The sequence below is a fragment of the Gasterosteus aculeatus genome, chromosome 7, assembly GCF_964276395.1.
Source record: "Gasterosteus aculeatus chromosome 7, fGasAcu3.hap1.1, whole genome shotgun sequence".
Taxonomy (NCBI): domain Eukaryota; kingdom Metazoa; phylum Chordata; class Actinopteri; order Perciformes; family Gasterosteidae; genus Gasterosteus; species Gasterosteus aculeatus.
The window spans coordinates 13,556,139-13,575,042 of record NC_135694.1 but is presented as its reverse complement, the minus strand read 5'-3'; the positions used below and the strand labels follow the sequence as shown (position 1 = coordinate 13,575,042).

The following is an 18,904-nucleotide window of genomic DNA, read 5'->3' as shown; positions in this document are numbered from 1 at the left end:
TACTTTCCCATTTGTGTGCCCGTAAAGCATTCCGATTAGGGTTTTAATTTTTCAAAATTCATGAATTGGCCAACTCATAACAAAGCATAATATTACCACGGTAATATTACAAATTATACATTACACATTTCCAAATTATAAATTATCCTCAGAGGACTTTACAACATGTCCACATACAACATCATCTGTCCCGCAAACCTCATATTGACACGGGACCCTCCTCCCCAGAAAAAAAGCTTTAAATGGAGAGAAGAGGAAGAAACCTCAGGGAGAACAGCAGAGGATGATCCCACTACCATAACGGACAGAAGAGGGATAGATGTTATGTGTACAGAAGGAACAATCAATAGTGAAAATGATTTGAGAAATATTATAAAAGGGCAGAAGACTAAATGTTTACATAATACTAATTTAATATTTATAAAACAGGACATTTTTCAAATTGGACTTAATGCTCAGATTGCATATTGTTTACGCAAAGTCAATATGGCAGTGTATGCCTCTGGATTCTACTGAAACACACTTATCACTAAGACTTTTGATTTGCAATGTTATTTTTATCAAATCTTTAAAATAAAATAAAAGAATAGAAACATTTAAATTGATTAAATTATTTGATTTCAATTTTGTCAATTGTAGACCTCTAAACTCTAAACTTCCTGATCAAGTTGTTCAAATGCATGCTGCTATGTAAATGTCTAAATAACTGGCATATGAAGTTTTTCTCAACAGTACTAATGAATGTTAACATGGTAAGCGGGTAAAGCTTTCAAGGTCTTAACTTTGCTAAAACCTTGGCTTGCATAGTATGTTTTTACCATAGCACCATTTTAAGCTTTTGACTGTGTAAAGTTTTTAAACCATCACGTCACTGTATTCTTCACACTTTTGTAAACAACTTTTTCACATTAAATCGGACCACACTTACAGAATGGCAAGGTAAGGCAAGAATCTCACAACTACTTCAACCTGCTCTGCAATCTAACTTTTCTCACAAATTTCTCATTGCTAACTATATTACTGACATGATGTACAGTGGACATGGTGCACTTTGATGTTGATTAAAAATGTTCCCTCTATGTTTTACTATCATTATTACTATAATTTGGGAGCTAACATTGTTTGTCCACCTTCAAGTTAATTTTTATGACAATCCCTGTATCTGTCCATCCAATTGCTCTGCTTCAGTTTCTTATGTTTTCATTATAAATTGTTTATGGAGGCCTCCTTTTCCTTTTTTTTCGGTGTTTGATAACACGCATGGAAGTGAATTGTGAAAGTGGAATTTCTGAAGGTGTTTTGCGGTTGTTTGTCTGGGTGCTACAGATCGTGACTTTTATTTTATCCTTTGACATTTTATTTAATTTATTTGCTTTCAGTTTGGTTTTTGTTCACCTGTGATTCTTCAACTGCTGCATGCTGGGGAAGACTAAAGATTGGGAGTCACGATTTACTGTCCCATTTCATGAAGTAAAGGCTGATGTCTGACCTCTGTCTCCCTTCTTGTGTGTTTTCCACTCTTCTTCCAGAGTGGATTCACCCCCCTTCATATCGCTGCCCACTATGGCAACGTCAATGTGGCCACACTCCTGCTGAACCGAGGGGCAGCAGTTGATTTCACAGCAAGGGTAGGATTCCAGTCTAATACCTCCCGTATTGTGGGTGATGAGGGAATGCACAAAAACTTCACCGGAACACTACTACTGAAGAAGTATTGTTGGGTATTGTTTTCTACTGGGTTTATAATCATCTAAAGATTCAGGAAACTGTGCGGTTTTTCTACTCCGTGGACTTTTTCCTTTGATATCATCCAAAAAACAAATTCTGAAATTCTATTTTCCAGGCACTCTAGCAGTTTTGCTAAAAATAGCTTATTTTCTCACCTTGCAATCTACTAAGCCTAATGGGATCGCTTGTGTGGCTAATATGGAGGTACGTGGTTAATAGGTGTGAGAGAATGCACTTATCTTCTTAAACCGTGCCTGTATGAGGCAAACCACCCTCCAGTCAACTGACTCAAGTCATGTGGAGCAAATGTTTTTCAGTGTTCGATTAAAGCGTTTCAAGAAAACAACCAAACACTGAATTGTTTGAAAACTTTTTAATGTACATATTTTTTTAATGAAATATGAATTTAGGGAGTCGATGAATAGTCAGTTAATTGTTTCAAGAGGTATGCCTAATACTCACTTTACCTGTTAAATGAATTCACAATTTTGAATTAAATTTTGCAAATTGTGAAATTACTTTTGAACATCACATATTTGATTCAAGAGGTGATTTTATCAAAACCTTACATGTAACTTTTTATTGTTTATGTTTGGCTGGTATTCTTAAATATATTAAACTAGTAATCAGCCCTCATACACAACTTTATTAGTGTGGATTCAGTTTTATTACTACAGTATTTTACAATCACTTTGAACATTTTTTCAATACTTTTAGGTTTTAAGTTTCCTAAACTCTTACCACAGTTAGCACAACATCCATCTGTGTTGGCTATACAATAAACACATTTCTTGTTGCTTTGACACAAAATGCATGGAGTAAACAAAAATTGAAAATGCTTGAACTTCTTTTATACACAAGCTCAACCAAGACCAAAACAATCGATTTTTACTGCCCAATGCTTTCACACTGTAACAGATAACATAATGTTCAAAATCTATCTCATTGGTTACAGTCAAAGTTAACTGTTCATATTGTGAATTGAAACACAAATATATCCCCTGTATTATATTCCATTGCTACTGAGAAACAGCTGATTGAAGTTATGCAAATAATCACAGCTGAACACTGCCAGTTGTGGATAAGGCATGCCAAAAGATTTTTTCCCAAAATGCCTTGCCGGAAAAGATATCAGGCGTGATGTGGATGAGAACATGTGCAATTGCAGAAGACCGAGCAGATTAGGTTAGGTAGTAGATTTATTTTTGGGGGGGCTATTTCTGTTTGTATATTTACGTGGTATTTTTACATACACTATATAAATGGCAGGTATATATATCTTGCGGTAATGTCCTGTTGGGAATTAAGCCTTTACTGAAGCAATTATGTTTCTGTCTACTTTTTGTCAATACAGTAACCGTACATTCTATAAAGCTACTCTGAGATGGGTCATTCATTTTTTGTTCTCAATTTCTGCAGCAAAACAAAATGCATGCATTTACTAAACCCAACAAAACAAAAATATCTAACACAAAACACAAAACACAATCTATGATCCATGTTCTATGAGACCTGACACACATATATATATAAGAATGCAGTTTTTGTAATTCCATCTGACAGTGTTTTTTATGACATTGTTCTATAATTGACTAAATGTTCCTGTTGGAAGAGAATGTGTGTTAGTGTTTTGGTAGACATGGTGTAATGTTTAGTGTGTCGTTGGTGGGTTGGTGCATTAAGAGTTTATGGAACTTTTTAGAAGTATTGAAAAAATTGTCATAGCGATTGTAAAAAAACTGTAATAAACTTTCTTCCTAAAATAAAATGAATGTCACTAAAGGAATTTTCCTCTCCGTAGAATGGCATTACTCCTGTCCACGTGGCCTCCAAACGTGGCAACACTAACATGGTTGCTCTGTTACTAGACCGGGGCTCTCAGATCGATGGTAAAACAAGGGTGAGTATCGTGAGAAGCTAAACTATGGTATTTTCATATTAGTAATGACGGGTTGGCCTATTGTAAGCCTCAACAAACAAGAAAACTTGGGTCAAAAGGGAAAAGGACATTTGTAAAGTTAAATCCTGTCACATTAGGTCAATGCTAGTATGTATTGAATGACTATCGATACGTTTTTGTGTTTGTGTGTTCTGTAGGATGGATTGACTCCCCTACATTGTGCGGCCCGGAGTGGACATGATAGAGCTGTGGAGCTGCTGCTGGAAAGGGGAGCACCCTTGCTGGCCAGGACTAAGGTTTGTCACCAGGTTATTCACCTCTTATACACAAGGGACAGAAGCATGTTTCTCTCTTAATTTTTTAAATGTTGTATTTGTTGGTTAACAGGTTAAAAGTAGTGCGTTTGGTGAGTGCAATTTCCTCAAATAAGCCAATTTACAATTTGTTATAGATACGTGGCGTTACAAGTACAATTTGAAGTGCTACAATTTGTTAGTCTTTTAGTCGAAGTAGAGCGGAGACTGCGGGTCAGGATGTAGGGTTTGACCATGTCCTGGATGTAAGCTGGACCCGATCCATTCACAGCATGGTACGAGAGCACCAATGTTTTGAACTGGATGCGGGCAGCCTCCGGTAGCCAGTGAAGAGAGCGGAGGAGTGGAGTAGTGTGGGAGAATTTCGGCAGGTTAAAGACCAGTCGAGCTACTGTATTCTGGATGAGCTGCAGAGGTTGAATGGCGGTAGCGGGGAGACCTGCCAGGAGAGAGTTGCAGTAGTCCAGGCGGGAGATGACATAAGCCTGAATCAGTACCTGCACTGCCTTCAGAGTGAGAACGTGACGTATTCTCCTGATGTTGTAGAGCGTGTATCTACAGTATCGCGTTATTGCATTGATGTTGGGAGTCAGGGAAAGTTGGCTGTCAAGTGTCACGCCGAGGTTCCTAGCGGTCAAAGTGGGCAAAGTTGACAGTCAAGTCATGGGTCGGAGAGTCTTTTCCCGGAAAGAGAAGTAGTCTTGTCGGGGTTGATTTTCAGATGGTGAGCGGACATCCACTGAGAGATATCAGACAGGCAGAGATCCGTGCCGCCACCTGGGTGCCCGAGTGAGGGAAGGAGAGAATTAGTTGGGTGTCATCGGCATAGCTGTGGTAGAGAAGCCATGCGAACGAATGACAGCGCCGAGAGAGTTGGTGTAGAGCGAGAAGAGGAGGGGACCCATGACAGAACCCTGAGGAACTCCAGCAGTAAGATGACCAGGTTCCGACACAGATCCTCGCCAGGTTACCCGGTAGGTGCGGCCGTCGAGGTAGGACGAGAGAAGGGAGAGAGCAGAGCCTGAGACACCAAGTTCCTGAAGGGAAGAAATAAGGATCTGATGGTTGACTGTGTCAAATGCAGCAGAGAGGTCCAAAAGGATGAGGACAGAGGAGAGAGAGGCGGCTCTAGCAGTGTGGAGTTGCTCTGAAACAGCAAGGAGAGCAGTCTCTGTGGAATGGCCTGCCTTGAAGCCTGACTGGTGGAGGTCAAGGAGGTTGCTAGGAGGAGAGTTGGTTAAAGATCGCACGTTCAAGAGTTTTGGACAAAAAGGGACATGAGGTCCTCATAAAAAATAAAAAAGTTACAATACACACAGTCAGAATTTAATTCTTTAGGCTTTAAACCTCTTCATGGTTCAGTCAAGAACTGTTTTAAGGGATATATTTAATGTAATTTACCCACAATTTTCTTTGTACCTCTTGACTGTTGCTTTGCATGGAAACAACCATGCTATTAGTCTGTTGATTAAGGCTAAAACTATCCAATCCCCATTGTAGCTAGATTTTTATGAACGTTCTGACTTCATTTAAAGTCAATAATGCTTCACTTAAACAATAATAAAATATACCCAAACACTTAGAATCCGAATGAATCTAATGTACACATCACAGACACATAGATAGATAGATATATTGCGTTTTATAATTATGTCGCTAACGTGCTAGGGAGCATTTACACAGACAGCAGACACGGAGCAACACTATACTACACTGTAATAAAAGAGGGGGAAAAGTACAAAATCTTATCGTATTATATTAGTTTTTCTGTTTTTTAAAATGATATACAAAATAATGTATATCATACATTATTTGTAATAAGACATTATCTGTAAATTACAACCCAACTGTTAATTTAGGTATTGGGCTAATTACCTTTATTTTATCATTTTTGAACGGCAAAATTACTGTGTTATAGGTACAGTATTTTAATGTTGTCATAAATTCTACATTTGTGTAAAATAACTCATTATTTGTAATTAAATATTGATCCCATATAAAATTATTGGCAAATATGAACAATTTAACCATTTTCTTTGTAATCTTCAGGTAAATTATAATAGTTTTATATTAATGTGTATTTTTTAATATTCAAACTTTGTAATTCTGGATCTCAATTCAGGTAACAAGTAAAAACACATACAGGCCAATGAATCTGACAAAAGTAAATTGAGTAAAGACTCTTTGCTGTCCTTGCTCCGAAATGGTGGAATGAGCTCTCTGAAGACACCAGGACCGCAGAGAGCCTTCACATCTTCCGCCGCAAACTAAAGACACACCTCTTCAGACTCTACCTCGACTAAAAGACTAACAAATTGTAGCACTTAAATTGCACTTATATATCTATAGCAAATTGTAAATTGGCTTATTTGAGGAAATTGCACTTTATTTTTTCTTGTTCTTCTGAGTTTGAACCCTAGGGTTGAATGCACTTATTGTAAGTCGCTTTGGATAAAAGCGTCAGCTAAATGACGTGTAATTTAATGTAATGTAATGTAGAAAGGGTCCTCTGCTAACCGCAGTGTTCGGATTTTGATTCCCTGCTCAAACATGTCCTGCATCTCAGTTTCCTTAAGCAAAACACCTAAGCTAAAACTGATTATTGCATTGGATGCAAATGTCAGCTGAACCTCAAGAGAGCAGTGTGGCAGAAACATTTGGCCATAATTGATCGTAATAATGCAGAAAAAATCTGTGAAATAGTCTTTGTAAAACCTTGAATGAAAGTGTCCTTAAATATATGTGTTTTCACACTTTCTTTAAATCAGGATACCTTTTTTATTTAGCAGCCGTTGCTGCCAGTCATTGGACCATTTACCCTTTTTTTTTAAAGTTTGACCTTTTAAACAATTTGAAGTTGTGCATTGGTCCAATATTCACTTTTCTATCAGCTCGGTTTTAATCTCCATCCGTGTCCATCAAACTAAATGAGCTCTCTTTCACATTTAAGAATGGGCTGTCTCCTCTTCACATGGCCGCTCAAGGCGACCATGTTGAATGCGTCAAACACCTTCTGCTGCACAAGGCTCCTGTTGACGATGTCACGCTGGACTACCTAACAGCTTTGCATGTAGCAGCTCACTGCGGCCACTACAGAGTCACCAAACTGCTCCTCGATAAGAGGGCCAACCCCAACGCCAGGGCCCTGGTATGAAACAAATTATTATTATTATTATTATTATGGAGCAATCCTCCAAAAGGAAAGATCAAGCTAATGACTGAACAGTTTCTGATGAATATCATTTAGCTCTTTAAATATCGTCTGGGCTCATCCTCTACTTTGTCTGTGTGTGTAACAGAACGGCTTCACTCCGCTGCACATAGCCTGTAAGAAGAACCGAGTGAAAGTGATGGAGCTGCTTGTCAAATTTGGAGCCTCCATCCAGGCCATTACCGAGGTACTTGACCTGAATGAGAGCAAATGTTTTTTTGAACCTACTGAGACATCTTGATGTGTCTGGGTCTGTTTGGTATCAACTCACACCATACCAAAAACAAGTTCTGGATAGTAGGTTAACAACAGTTTTCAATCAATCCTGAAACTGAAACTTTTTATTCTGGTATTAATAAAACTAAACATATAATTAGGGTCCTTGCTACGACTAGCCGTAGAGGAACCTATTGTATTTCAAGGAATTATTAGGGTCCTCGCTACGACTAGTCAGAGAGGAACCTATTGTATTTCATGGAATTATTATACTCTCACGCAACAATTGCCCTTTTGGGGACTTATTATTCAAAAAGTTGTTAAATTTGGCATGCATAACAGAACTAGTGAAAAATGTGATAATTTGGGGTATAATGAAATGTCCCTATAGCGCCCCCTATAGGGCCACACTAGGCCAGATGTATTCCAAAATGGATTAAATTCATTATTTTCCTCAACATTCTACACACAACCCATAATGACAAAGTGAAAACTGTTTTTTGCAAATCTGTTAAAAATAAAGAACGAAAACATAACATGTACATAAGTATTCACAGCCTTTGCTCAATACTTTGTTGAAGCACCTTTGGCAGCAATTACAGCCTCAAGTCTTCTTGGGTATGATTCCACAAGCGTGGCGCAGTTTCTCCCATTCTTCTTTGCAGAACCTCTCAAGTTCCATCAGGTTGGATGGGGAGCGTCGGTGCACAGCCATTTTTAGATCTCTCCAGAGATGTTCAATCGGGTTCAAGTCTGGGCCACTCAAGGACATTCACAGAGTTGTCCCGAAGCCGCTCCTTTGTTATCTTGGCTGTGTGCTTCGGGTCGTTGTCCTGTTGGAAGATGAACCGTCACCCCAGTCTGAGGTCCAGAGCGCTTTGGAGCATGTTTTCATTGAGGAGGTCTCTGTACATTGCTGCATTCATCTTTCCCTCAATCCTGACTAGTCTCCCAGTTCCTCCCGCTGAAAAACATCCCCACAGCATGATGCTGCCACCACCATGCTTCACTGTAGGGATGGTATTGGCCAGGTGATGAGCAGTGCCTGGTTTCCTCCAGACATGACGCTTAGCATTCAGGCCAGAGAGTTTAATCTTTGTTTCATCAGACCAGAGAATTTTGTTTCTCATGGTCTAAGAGTCCTTCAGGTGCTTTTTTGCAAACTCCTGGCGGGCTTTCATGTGCTTTTTACGGAGGAGTGGCTTCCGTCTGGCAACTCTACCAAACAGGACTGATTTGTGGATTGCTGCAGAGGTGGATGTCCTTCTGGAAGGTTCTCCTCTCTTCATAGAACAACGCTGGAGCTCTGTCAGAGTGACCATCGGGTTCCTGGTCACCTCCCTGACTAAGGCCCTTCTCCCCCCATCGCTCAGTCTGGCTGGGCGGCCAACTCTAGGAAGAGTCCTGGTGGTTCCAAACTTCTTCCAGATGACCAGATGATGGAGGCCACTGTGCTCATTGGGACTTTCAATGCTGCAGAAATCTTTCTGTACCCTTCGCCAGATCTGTGCCTCGATACAATTCTGTCTCGGAGGTCTACCGATAATTCCTTGGACTTCATGGCTTGGTTTATGCTCTGATATGCACTGTCAACTGTGATACCTTATATAGACAGGTGTGTGCCTTTCTCAATCATGTCCAATCAACTGAATTTAGCACAGGTGGACTCCAATCAAGTTGTAGAAACATCTCAAGGATGATCAGTGGAAACAGGATGCACCTGAGCTAAATTTTGTGTGTCATGGCAAAGGCTGTGAATACTTATATACATGTTATGTTTTCGTTCTTTATTTTCAATAGATTTACAAAAAATTGCAAAAAACATTTTTCACTTTGTCATTGTTGGAATGTATTAAGCATTCCAAGTATTGTTCTTTGAATCTTTATTGTTGGAATGCATTAAGCATTCCAAGTATTGTTCTTCGAATCTTTATTCCGCCTTCTTTCAACTTCAGATTTTTCAGCTTCGCCAATCTTTCAGCTACAGACACCATTTAAACTTTCAAATGTTGACACAAGTCTCAACTGTTTTATGAAAAAAACTGCTTGTTGATATCTATTCTACTTTTGTCATAATCACTGATTATGTTTCACTAGTTCTTCGCTCCGTTGCGTTCCTTAGAGTGAGACCTGGAAATGCTAGTGTGGGGCAGCGTCAAAATCTGGTTAAAAAAATATGGAACTTCGGTCCTCAGAGCCAAAGTATATTTGAGGCTTCATTTTTAGCTTAACGTGATGGCATGGTTGTGCTGCTTGTAGTCATGTGGCTATGGAATCCCAGAGTTCTTTAGTTTTGGCCTACGGAGACCAACAGTCACACAACCTCTGCTAAAACCCCCATAGGCTCCAATACAAATCTGCCGACATATTTCTCAAAAAATCCAGAAGGTACACGTTTTGTAAACTGCGACAGGAGCCGTATTTATTACCGGACAGACATAAAAAACGCATCCATGCGTTCGGTAGAGTCTTTTTTTAGATAGCTGTTATAGTTTTGCGCTGGTGAACACTTGTTTGAGGTGTGGATTTTGTGTAACTCGCTGTCCTGTCTCTGCCCTTTGCAGCAGCTCGTTAATGAGCCCAGGTGCGCCGTTGCCGTGGTTACTCGCACACACGCTGCAGTATCTCTGTCTGTGACTCACAGCTGCTCCTATTACCTCATTAGTGGAGTCACATGACGCAGCTATGCTTTCTGTCAACAGACCATGATGATAAAGACACTCGCCCCCCCTACCCCCTCCACCCTGACCTCTTCTCACTGTTAATCACTCACTCAGTCAGTCTGTCTGTCTAATTCTCCTCCCCTCTCCCTCTCTATCTCTTCCTCACCACCCTTATTTTTTAGATATCTGTTATAGTTTTGCGCTAGAGGACACTTGTTTGAGGTGTGGATTCTGTGTAACTCGCTGTCCTGTCTCTGCCCTTTGAGCAGGTGCTCCGTTACCGTGGATACCAGCACACACGCTGCAGTTTGTCAGTTGGTCAGTTTGTGTCACACAGCTAATCCATAATAGTTGATTAGTGGAGTCACAGAACGCAGATATGCTTTCCCCCCTCTCATTCTCCGCCTCTCTCTCCTTTCTTCCTCCTGTCTTTTCTGTTCCTCCCCTCTTTCTTCCTTCTTCTCTTTCTTTCTCCTCCACTCTTTCCATTCTTCCCCCTCTCCCTTCCTCACTATTCCACCCTTCCTCCTCCTCCTTTTTCCATTCCTCCCCTCTTTCTTTCTCCCCCTCTCTCTCCCTTCCTCCCCCTCTCTTTCCATTCCTCCCATTCTTCTCCCTCCCTTCCTCAGCCTCTTACTTTTTCCCCCTCTTTCTCTTCCTTCCTCCTCCCCTCTTACTTTCTTCTCTTCTCCTTCCATTATTCCCCCTCTCCTTTTCTCACCATTCCATCCTTCCTCACCCTCTCTTTGCATTCCTCCCCCTCCCTTCCTCCTCCTCTCTTTCGTTCTCCTCCTCTTTTCTATTCCTCCCCTCTTTCTTCCTCCTCCGCTTTCTTTCTCCCTCTCTCCCTTCCATACCCTCTTTTTTTATCCTCCTCTTTTCATTCCTGCCCTCTTTCTTCCTTCCTCCTCCTCTCTTTTGTTCTCCTCTTTCCATTCTTCCCTTCTTTCTTCCTCCTCCTCTTTCTTTCTTCTTCTCTCCTGCCATCCCCCCCTCTCCTTTTCTCACCATTCTACCCTTCCTCCTCTTCTCTTTCCGTTCCTCCCCCTCTCCCTTCCTCACTTTCTCTCCCTTTCTCTCTCTTCCTCCCTCCCTCTCTTTCACCTTTGCTCTCTCTAGTGTGCTCTCTCCTTCTATCTTCCCCAATTCCAACATTTTAAAATAGAACCCCCATGGAGGGGATTTTACTGTAGTGTTTGTGATGAGGTCTATCGATTAATAGTTTGAAGGACAAACATTCTGCCTCTCCCCCCACAACTACTAATATCACTCACTGCATGAAAAGTGAGATTTTCGTCCCCGTAAACGCCCGGAAATCTCCCTAATTTCCGACAATTTCCGACAATTTGCAACCCGCGCACGTCGCGTTTGTCTGTGCCACAAATTGTCGGAAACGAACCATGACGTAGGCGGAGAGCTGGCGGAGGTGCGAATGGCCTGAATTAGCATATGAATGCAGCGAAACCGCGGGTGGCCTAGCCGAGCGGGTTTGAATATCCTTACTCCTTATTGGATGAAACCACAACTTACTAACAAATAAAATCACTCGTGATTGGCAGCAAAACCACACGTGGGCAGACCAGGCTTGAGTTTCCTCGTTCATGATTGGATGAAACCACAACTTTCAATCACTCGTGATTGGTTGGCAGATCTGTCGCTATTGGTCACCCGCCTCATTTTATTTATATATTCATATTATGCTGTATATTCATTCCATGGTTATCCTATGTAGGTTACTACACTATTATTAGGATACCAACCAGGACATCAATGAATTTATAGAGAAAATGAACATTTGACACACGTTTATGCAAAGAAAGAGCTTTATTAACAACACACAAACAACTACATACAAAGTGAGGATCTGCCCGCACTTGGGTAACGGCGGTTTAAAAACTACAGCTGAGTAAACTGTCCGTTTGCCTCCTCGGGGTTGTAGACCGTCACTGGCGCCGTGTTTTCCGAGGCAGGTCTGTTGTGCAGGCGGCTCGTGTGCGTCGTGTGGCAACCGTACAATCCACCCGAGACCCCGCCAACAACGCCGTCCCCTCCGTCCGACGTGAGCTCTACGGTGGTGGATTTCCAGAGTTCCACCTCGTCATCAGCCAGCACACTTAGTCTCGATTCCAGCAGCTGTTAAAACAACAATGAATCAGTACTGTGCGATGCGTACGGACACAACACATCGGTCAATGCACCTGAAACAAGTCAGCAAATAAACTCTGACCCGCTTTCTTCCCGCTCGTCTCCGCGCTGAATCCTTCGCAGCTCCTGCGTCCCGTCTCACAATACGTCTCACAGGCGGCTGGAAAACAATTAAATGAGTGTGGTATGAATACAAAAAACGCAAGTCACAGTAACATTTAACAAGGAAGGAGAAACAGTGTCACTTACACACAATGACGTCGTCTAAATCTGGACTTTTCCCGGAGCAAATACGAGGTCACCGCCTCATTATGAGGCGAGATTAGTCTGTGAAAACAAAATGTAAAGTTATGATCGGTATCTATACGTTTCCTTATAGCGCAGAATGAAAGCATATTCTTTAAATCTGACCCTTGCTCCGGTTCGTAGCGCCTGTAGTTCGTCTCGGAGTTGTGAAGACGGCGCACCGCTTCCTGTAACAAACGTAGTTTGTAGTAAACGTGTAGTAAACGACACGGCAAAGAAAACACACTTTAATAAAAGCAGTTTCTGTTCACTTGTAAGGCTACTAGGCTACTCTTAGCTTAGCTTGAGGCTATGCTACTTTTAGCTTAGCTTGCAGTCGTCGAACGTATTCTTACCGCTATCTTGGGATCGTGCGCCCGTCTCCTCTTCTTTGAGTCGGTTCCTCTCCTCCATGGACAGAAACCCGCAAAGTCCCGAACGCTCCAGTGGAGCGAACCGCTCGTTGATATCGGCAGTTTGTTGTTGGAGTTGACGAGACGATCCACTGAGAGCTTTCAGCAGCTTCTTCTGTCTGTCTGCGGACTGGCCGAAAGTTGGTGACCGCGGAGAGGAGTTGAAGGCGAGTTGAACGCGAGACGTCGTCCCGCCATTATTCACGAACCAGCAAAAACCAAACAAAGGAACTGGAGATACAGTTCTTCTGAATATAGTAACACACACGTGTCTGTTTGCATGCTCGTCTTGCAAGTACTGCTGTCTGAGTCATGCCTATGACCTCACACGTGATTGGACGAGGAGTCTAAGGGTCCTCCAATCAAATACGAGGTTATTGTTATACGGAAGACCAGTATTTTAGGAAGACAAATGGTTGGGACTTTGAAACAGCTGATATGCTTTATGTAAAGCAGTGTTTTGGTGTCAGCAGAACGACTTTCCCTAGAAATCTGTACAGTGGCTCTTTCTCCATTCCACCAGACACTCTTGAGTCTGACAGACATGCAATGTTGACAATGTATCATCACATGTACCCTTGTGTCACTGAGGTTGAATGTTTTGCCATGACATGTAAACGGGTAACATATATGAATGTAACTTAATCGATAGATGCAGAGCATAAAGGTCAGCATATGTTTATGCTAAGTGGTGTGGAAACACTAACAGTTTTGAGGAACCCGTCCTTGACCCTCTAGCAGAACTACGACCAGCCATTATAAAGCAGTTTATAGTTGTTAATGTTGTGTCAAAGGGTACGGCATTTAAACATGTTCTTGCACAAGTTTCCTGGCTTCATCTCCACCCGGACAGACATTTTTATGGAAAGCCAATAGAAGTTTGGGGCTTGCAGGGAACAGACACGTCATACCCAGCATCACTTCTGCCAGTTGAGCGCATTGCTAGAAGATGTGTGGTTAATACATCCTCTGTGCATTTAAGTAAGACCAAAGAAAAGGTCACTGTAGTCCTGCCACTATGCACTGTAGTTGAGCTCTAGCAGACTGATCTCTGCAGACCCCTCATGCTGATTCAAATGTTGTTTGCATGGAATGCAAACAACATGCATGCATTAATCCCATGGCGCCTTAGTAGATGGCCGGAAAGATTTGTCGTGTTTCTGTGTTTCTTTTATTTGGCTTCTACATATTCTACAAACAGCGACCAACTTATTTAGAACACCTCCGTGTTTGCAAAAGCCAAAATGTTTCCACACGCTGGATCGATAAGTTGGTTTGTAAATGTCTCGCTCGCAGTCGTCTCCTCCACGCTGTGTTTTGTTGTTGTTCCGAGTTTCGCGCGGCTGCCGCTGTGTACTGATGACGTCACAGACAGGCAGACTGAATCGAGTAACGTTTAACGTGTCCAAAGTGCTAAAAAAAAAAAAAAAAAACACACATCTATACCGTTTTTGTACTTAAATCCAATTTGCAGTTTCCAAGTATCGATACAATCGATTATGTACCATTTCAATCGATTTGTAATCGATATATGTCGTCCGGAATGCCGATTTGCGGAGCACAGATCGATTCAGTTGGATCGCAGGAATATAAATCGATTAATCGATTCAGTGAATGAATCGTTACACCCCTAATACATATATATATATATATATATATATATATATATACTCCTTTAATATGTTGTTCTTTTAAACTGTTCAATAGTTAAAATGTGTTCGTACTGAAATCATTTGATTTGTTAGTTGTGTATTCATTTCATGCAAATGTTGATACATCTCTATTCCTCTATCGTAGTCACATTATGATCTTCCGGACCTTTGTTTCTAGAAATTTTCTCTAACTGGACCTCTTCACATTTTAGTTGATTACCCCTGCTCTAGAATAAGCAATCCCTAACGATTGGACATCTGTGGAACATCATAGATTTCCCTTGATGAGCTCTTCTTGAGTAGAACATGTTTATTCAACGTGACTGGCTTGCTGTCCTTTTGTTCCTCTTTTATTTTCCATCCTGTGTCAAGTCTGGTTTGACGCCTATCCACGTAGCAGCCTTCATGGGTCACCTGAACATTGTCTTGCTGCTGCTGCAGAATGGAGCCTCACCCGACGTCAGTAATATTGTGAGTGAAAGTCATTTTGGATTTAGTTATCCTTAATTGAGAATAGTGTTTACAAAATAGAGTTACTGGTCGGCTGGTTTTATATGTTTAAATATGTGTGAATCGCCCCGCTCGCCCCGACTTGTATGTTGTGTGTACAGCGTGGGGAAACAGCGTTACACATGGCAGCTAGGGCAGGTCAGGTGGAGGTGGTCAGATGTCTGCTGAGGAATGGAGCAATGGTGGACGCAAGGGCACGGGTGAGTTTGCTGTTATATATATAGCAGCAATCCAGGCAATACTTTTTACTTGTGTGTTTGCCACCATGCAGAATAGGCTACAAAGTGTTCATTCTTATTCCACTGTGCTTTCTCCAGGAGGACCAGACTCCCCTCCACATTGCATCCCGTCTGGGAAAAACAGAGATTGTGCAACTGCTGCTGCAACACATGGCCCATCCAGATGCTGCCACAACCAACGGCTACACCCCCCTCCACATCTCCGCCAGGGAGGGGCAGGTGGATACAGCCTCTGTCCTTTTAGAGGCCGGCGCTTCACACTCACTGGCCACAAAGGTGAGGAGACATGTTTGGTCTTGAATTTCACTACTTTTTACTTAAAGTAACTCCTAGAAGCATTCCAACACTGACTTTTAAAAGTGGTTGACGTATCAGTTTTTGGTTTGCCGGAACTAAAAATATAATGCTACTTTGTCACCATATATGTTTAGTAATTAAGATTATTTTCTTTTCCACTGTGAGCAAACAAATCCGCACACGTGGAGCAATGTCTGGTTTTGTTTCTGACTGTAACTGCTAACTGCTACAACAAAAAGGGCCTGATTTAATTGAATAACGGCAAAGTCAAAATGCCTCCCAACCATGTGAGGAATACACCTATGATGAGAAAGTGAATATCCATTGAGTTGTAGCAAGAACGTTGTTAGCTTAGTTTAGCATACAGAAATGGAAACAGTTATCGTGGCAAAATGAAGAGCTAATACACAAATCCAATCACCTGCTACTCATAAATCAATCCAAAGTGCATCAGATGGTAAAGAAGGTAGGTTTGCAGGTTGCTGTCTGAAATCAGTTTTGGGTAATACTTGACGAGGCTGTGAATCTTTCCTCTGAAGGAATGCAGTCAAACGTGGAGACTGCTCAGCCTCATCCAGTCATGGACAAATTAGTCCTCTAATGTATTCACATACCCTAAAGAGTGAGCTAAAGCTCTCTTGTGATGCCTTTGGTGTAGTAGGGGTGTGGCTGCCGCTACGGAAACCAAAGGCTTCATCTCATCCTTCTATGCATGTTCACAATAGCCCTTATCTATGATTTGCGTAAAGCAGCGATTCCCAAAGTGTGGGCCGCGAAGGTACTGCAGGTGGGCCGCGAGAGGTCATTTACAATAAATAAATAAAGTTTTTTCATTTTCAATTTTTAAAAGTTGGAAATTAATATAAAAATATTTATGATGCGGCACATTAGTTATGTGAAACATTAGTTGATGAAGCACAAACAATTTAAACGGACAGATTAATAAAACAATAAGGCTCTCGCTCGAAACGGCTGCTCTTGTCCGCCTGTCGTTGTTCAACAAATGGGGCGCCCTCTTGTAGTATTAAAGTAAATATACCGCATTTACCGCACTCCAAGGCGCACTTAAAAGGCTTTAATGGATCAATTGGTTAATCGGTTGATCCATACTGGTTGTACACGGCGCTCAAGGCGCTCTGCCAAACATGCCAAAGCTCGGTCTACGACGGCGAGATGCTGAGTGGGCGCTCAAGCACGTGAGATATGGAGCTTGTTTCAGGGCGTGTCGGAGAAACAAAGCTGTCGTTCTTGCCGAGCACTTCATGAGATTAAAGAGCGAGAGACGGCGTCCTTTTCTTTACAGTAGCTGAACCATCTTAACGGGGAAAATAAGTAAAAATAAGTGTCCTAAATAAATAATAATAAATAAGGAGCCGAAGATTTAAGGCGTGGATGGCGAGGGGGCGGCGGGAGCGGACGCACCTCGCAGCAACGATCGGACCCTGAAAGCACCGTCTCCACCTTACTGTCAAAAAGAACAATAGCGAGCGCGTAGAAAACTCCTTCGAGCGCGAGCAGAGATTCTCCTCGCGAGCAACGAAGTTCACATTTCGCAAGCGAGCAAATACCTCACGGAGACGAACTTTTGCTCGCGCGAGACAGACTTTTGCTCGCGGATGTTTGATTTTGGTTAAATTCTTACGGTCATTTAATCATTATGTTTTGATCAGAGTTGTGATTAAATGTTTGGGTGGGCTGCGAAAGATTTTCAGATTTCAAATTGGGCCGCGGCATTCTTGAGTTTGGGAACCGCTGGCGTAGAGATTTCCACAAGGCCCGTTGCTTTCTCCTTTATTCATCTCCTGTCCATTTTTTCTTCTGTTCTGTCCAGTTACCTATTACATCAGATATAATCCATGGTTTGACAATCAAAGGATGGTTCCATTAATGGGCAGGGCTTGGCCATAAAAACACTGAACATGTGATGCCTCTTAGCTCCATGCTAGTCATAATATATACTTAAAGGGCCCCCTCTGCTGGATTTATTGGTAAAGGATTTCATATTTTTGGTTACGGTTACATACAGTTGTATCAGTATGTCAGTACATTGATGCATTTATTTGTATTGTTTTATGCCACTAAAGAAAGAAGAAAATAAATCTTGATATTTAAAACATTCCGGTCTACTGACCTATTCTGCATGTTGCTGGACAAATCTTGATGGCTTGATGGGCCTGGTAACATAAAATGAACAGACTTTTGGATTCATGTAAAAAAATGAGGGAAATAATACAAATCAGTTTGAAAATAAACTAAGAGATGTGATTGTGTTGTACTGTATTGAAAGACTATTTGTGTAGAGGGACATCATAGGCACTAGTAACAGAAATGTATGTCTTATGTTAACCTGAGATAATATACTGTAGTTTGCTGTCTTTAAACCCATTTCTTGATCTCCCTTCTCTGGCTCACAGAAAGGTTTTACCCCCCTGCATGTGGCCTCTAAGTATGGAAGCTTAGATGTTGCTAAACTTCTGCTGCAGCGTCAAGCTCCACCTGATTTAGCTGGAAAGGTAAGAATTCAACCCAAAGGCCCTCTTAATCTTTATACTTTTTTAAAAGTAAAATCTATGAGATGTGGTTCATTATCCAATATATAATTTAAATTATAGTGTTCACTCACTAAATATTTTTGAAATATTTTTGGTTAATGCTTTTCCTACATTTAAATGTGAAACCATCTATATTCCAAACGAGTTTTGCCATTTTTCTGTATTTGGGCTAAGTTGACTAGAAGTTGTAAAACAGTTGTAAGCCTAGTTTCACCTGATTTGATTAACTGTGCTTACTTGGATAACAAAAGGATGTTTGCATTTTTTCTTTGAATATGTTCTTTACGTCATATTTAGATTGCCTCATGCATCCTTTCAGCTTTTGCTGTCAAGTTTGTCTCTAATTCATTTCAACAGTCTAACCCTCTTTCACAGATGCTCTTAACTGCATGTTTTTGTATGTCTGGCAGTATTGTCTTGCTGCTGCACTAACTGCTATCTAAGCCTTTGGCGCTCAACGTCCTCCCCTCTAGAACGGCCTCACCCCGCTCCATGTTTCAGCGCATTACGATAACCAGAAGGTGGCACTCTTGCTTTTGGATAAAGGAGCGTCCCCCCACAGCATGGCCAAGGTGATAGTCCACAGTAAAGTGCTGAAAGTAGCAGAAAACTAATGGGAAGAGTAAGATGTTTTAAATAGTGTACGGTTTAGCTTGAAGGTACAAATACGATTGCAGGGTTTGTAGGGTCATGAAAAACCTGGAAAGGTCATGCAATTTAAAAGTTGTAATTTCCAGGCTTGGAAAAGTCATGAACATTTTATATGTATATATATATGT

General features: G+C 41.4%; 1 protein-coding gene and 1 long non-coding RNA gene across 51 annotated transcripts in view; one reads left to right on the top strand and one right to left on the bottom strand.

Moving 5' to 3' along the window:
- ank2b (ankyrin 2b, neuronal) overlaps positions 1-18,904 on the top strand; it is a 150,492-nt gene that overhangs the window by 72,716 nt on the left and 58,872 nt on the right. For 45 of the 50 annotated variants that reach the window (XM_078105838.1, XM_078105819.1, XM_078105818.1 and 42 more), the window contains 10 exons: positions 1,530-1,628; positions 3,530-3,628; positions 3,826-3,924; positions 6,893-7,090; positions 7,242-7,340; positions 14,900-14,998; positions 15,139-15,237; positions 15,355-15,552; positions 17,988-18,086; positions 18,599-18,697. In XM_078105838.1, the coding sequence (XP_077961964.1) occupies positions 1,530-1,628; positions 3,530-3,628; positions 3,826-3,924; positions 6,893-7,090; positions 7,242-7,340; positions 14,900-14,998; positions 15,139-15,237; positions 15,355-15,552; positions 17,988-18,086; positions 18,599-18,697 (1,188 nt within the window). The remainder of the gene's footprint in view (positions 1-1,529; positions 1,629-3,529; positions 3,629-3,825; positions 3,925-6,892; positions 7,091-7,241; positions 7,341-14,899; positions 14,999-15,138; positions 15,238-15,354; positions 15,553-17,987; positions 18,087-18,598; positions 18,698-18,904) is intronic. The other 5 variants (XM_078105837.1, XM_078105830.1, XM_078105829.1 and 2 more) reach the window with 1 other exon arrangement.
- On the bottom strand, positions 12,051-13,189 carry LOC144410250 (uncharacterized). The gene is made up of 5 exons (XR_013468193.1): positions 12,819-13,189; positions 12,589-12,650; positions 12,427-12,504; positions 12,260-12,337; positions 12,051-12,165 (listed from the first exon to the last, which is right to left on the bottom strand). It is a non-coding gene; the product is annotated as an uncharacterized LOC144410250 (long non-coding RNA).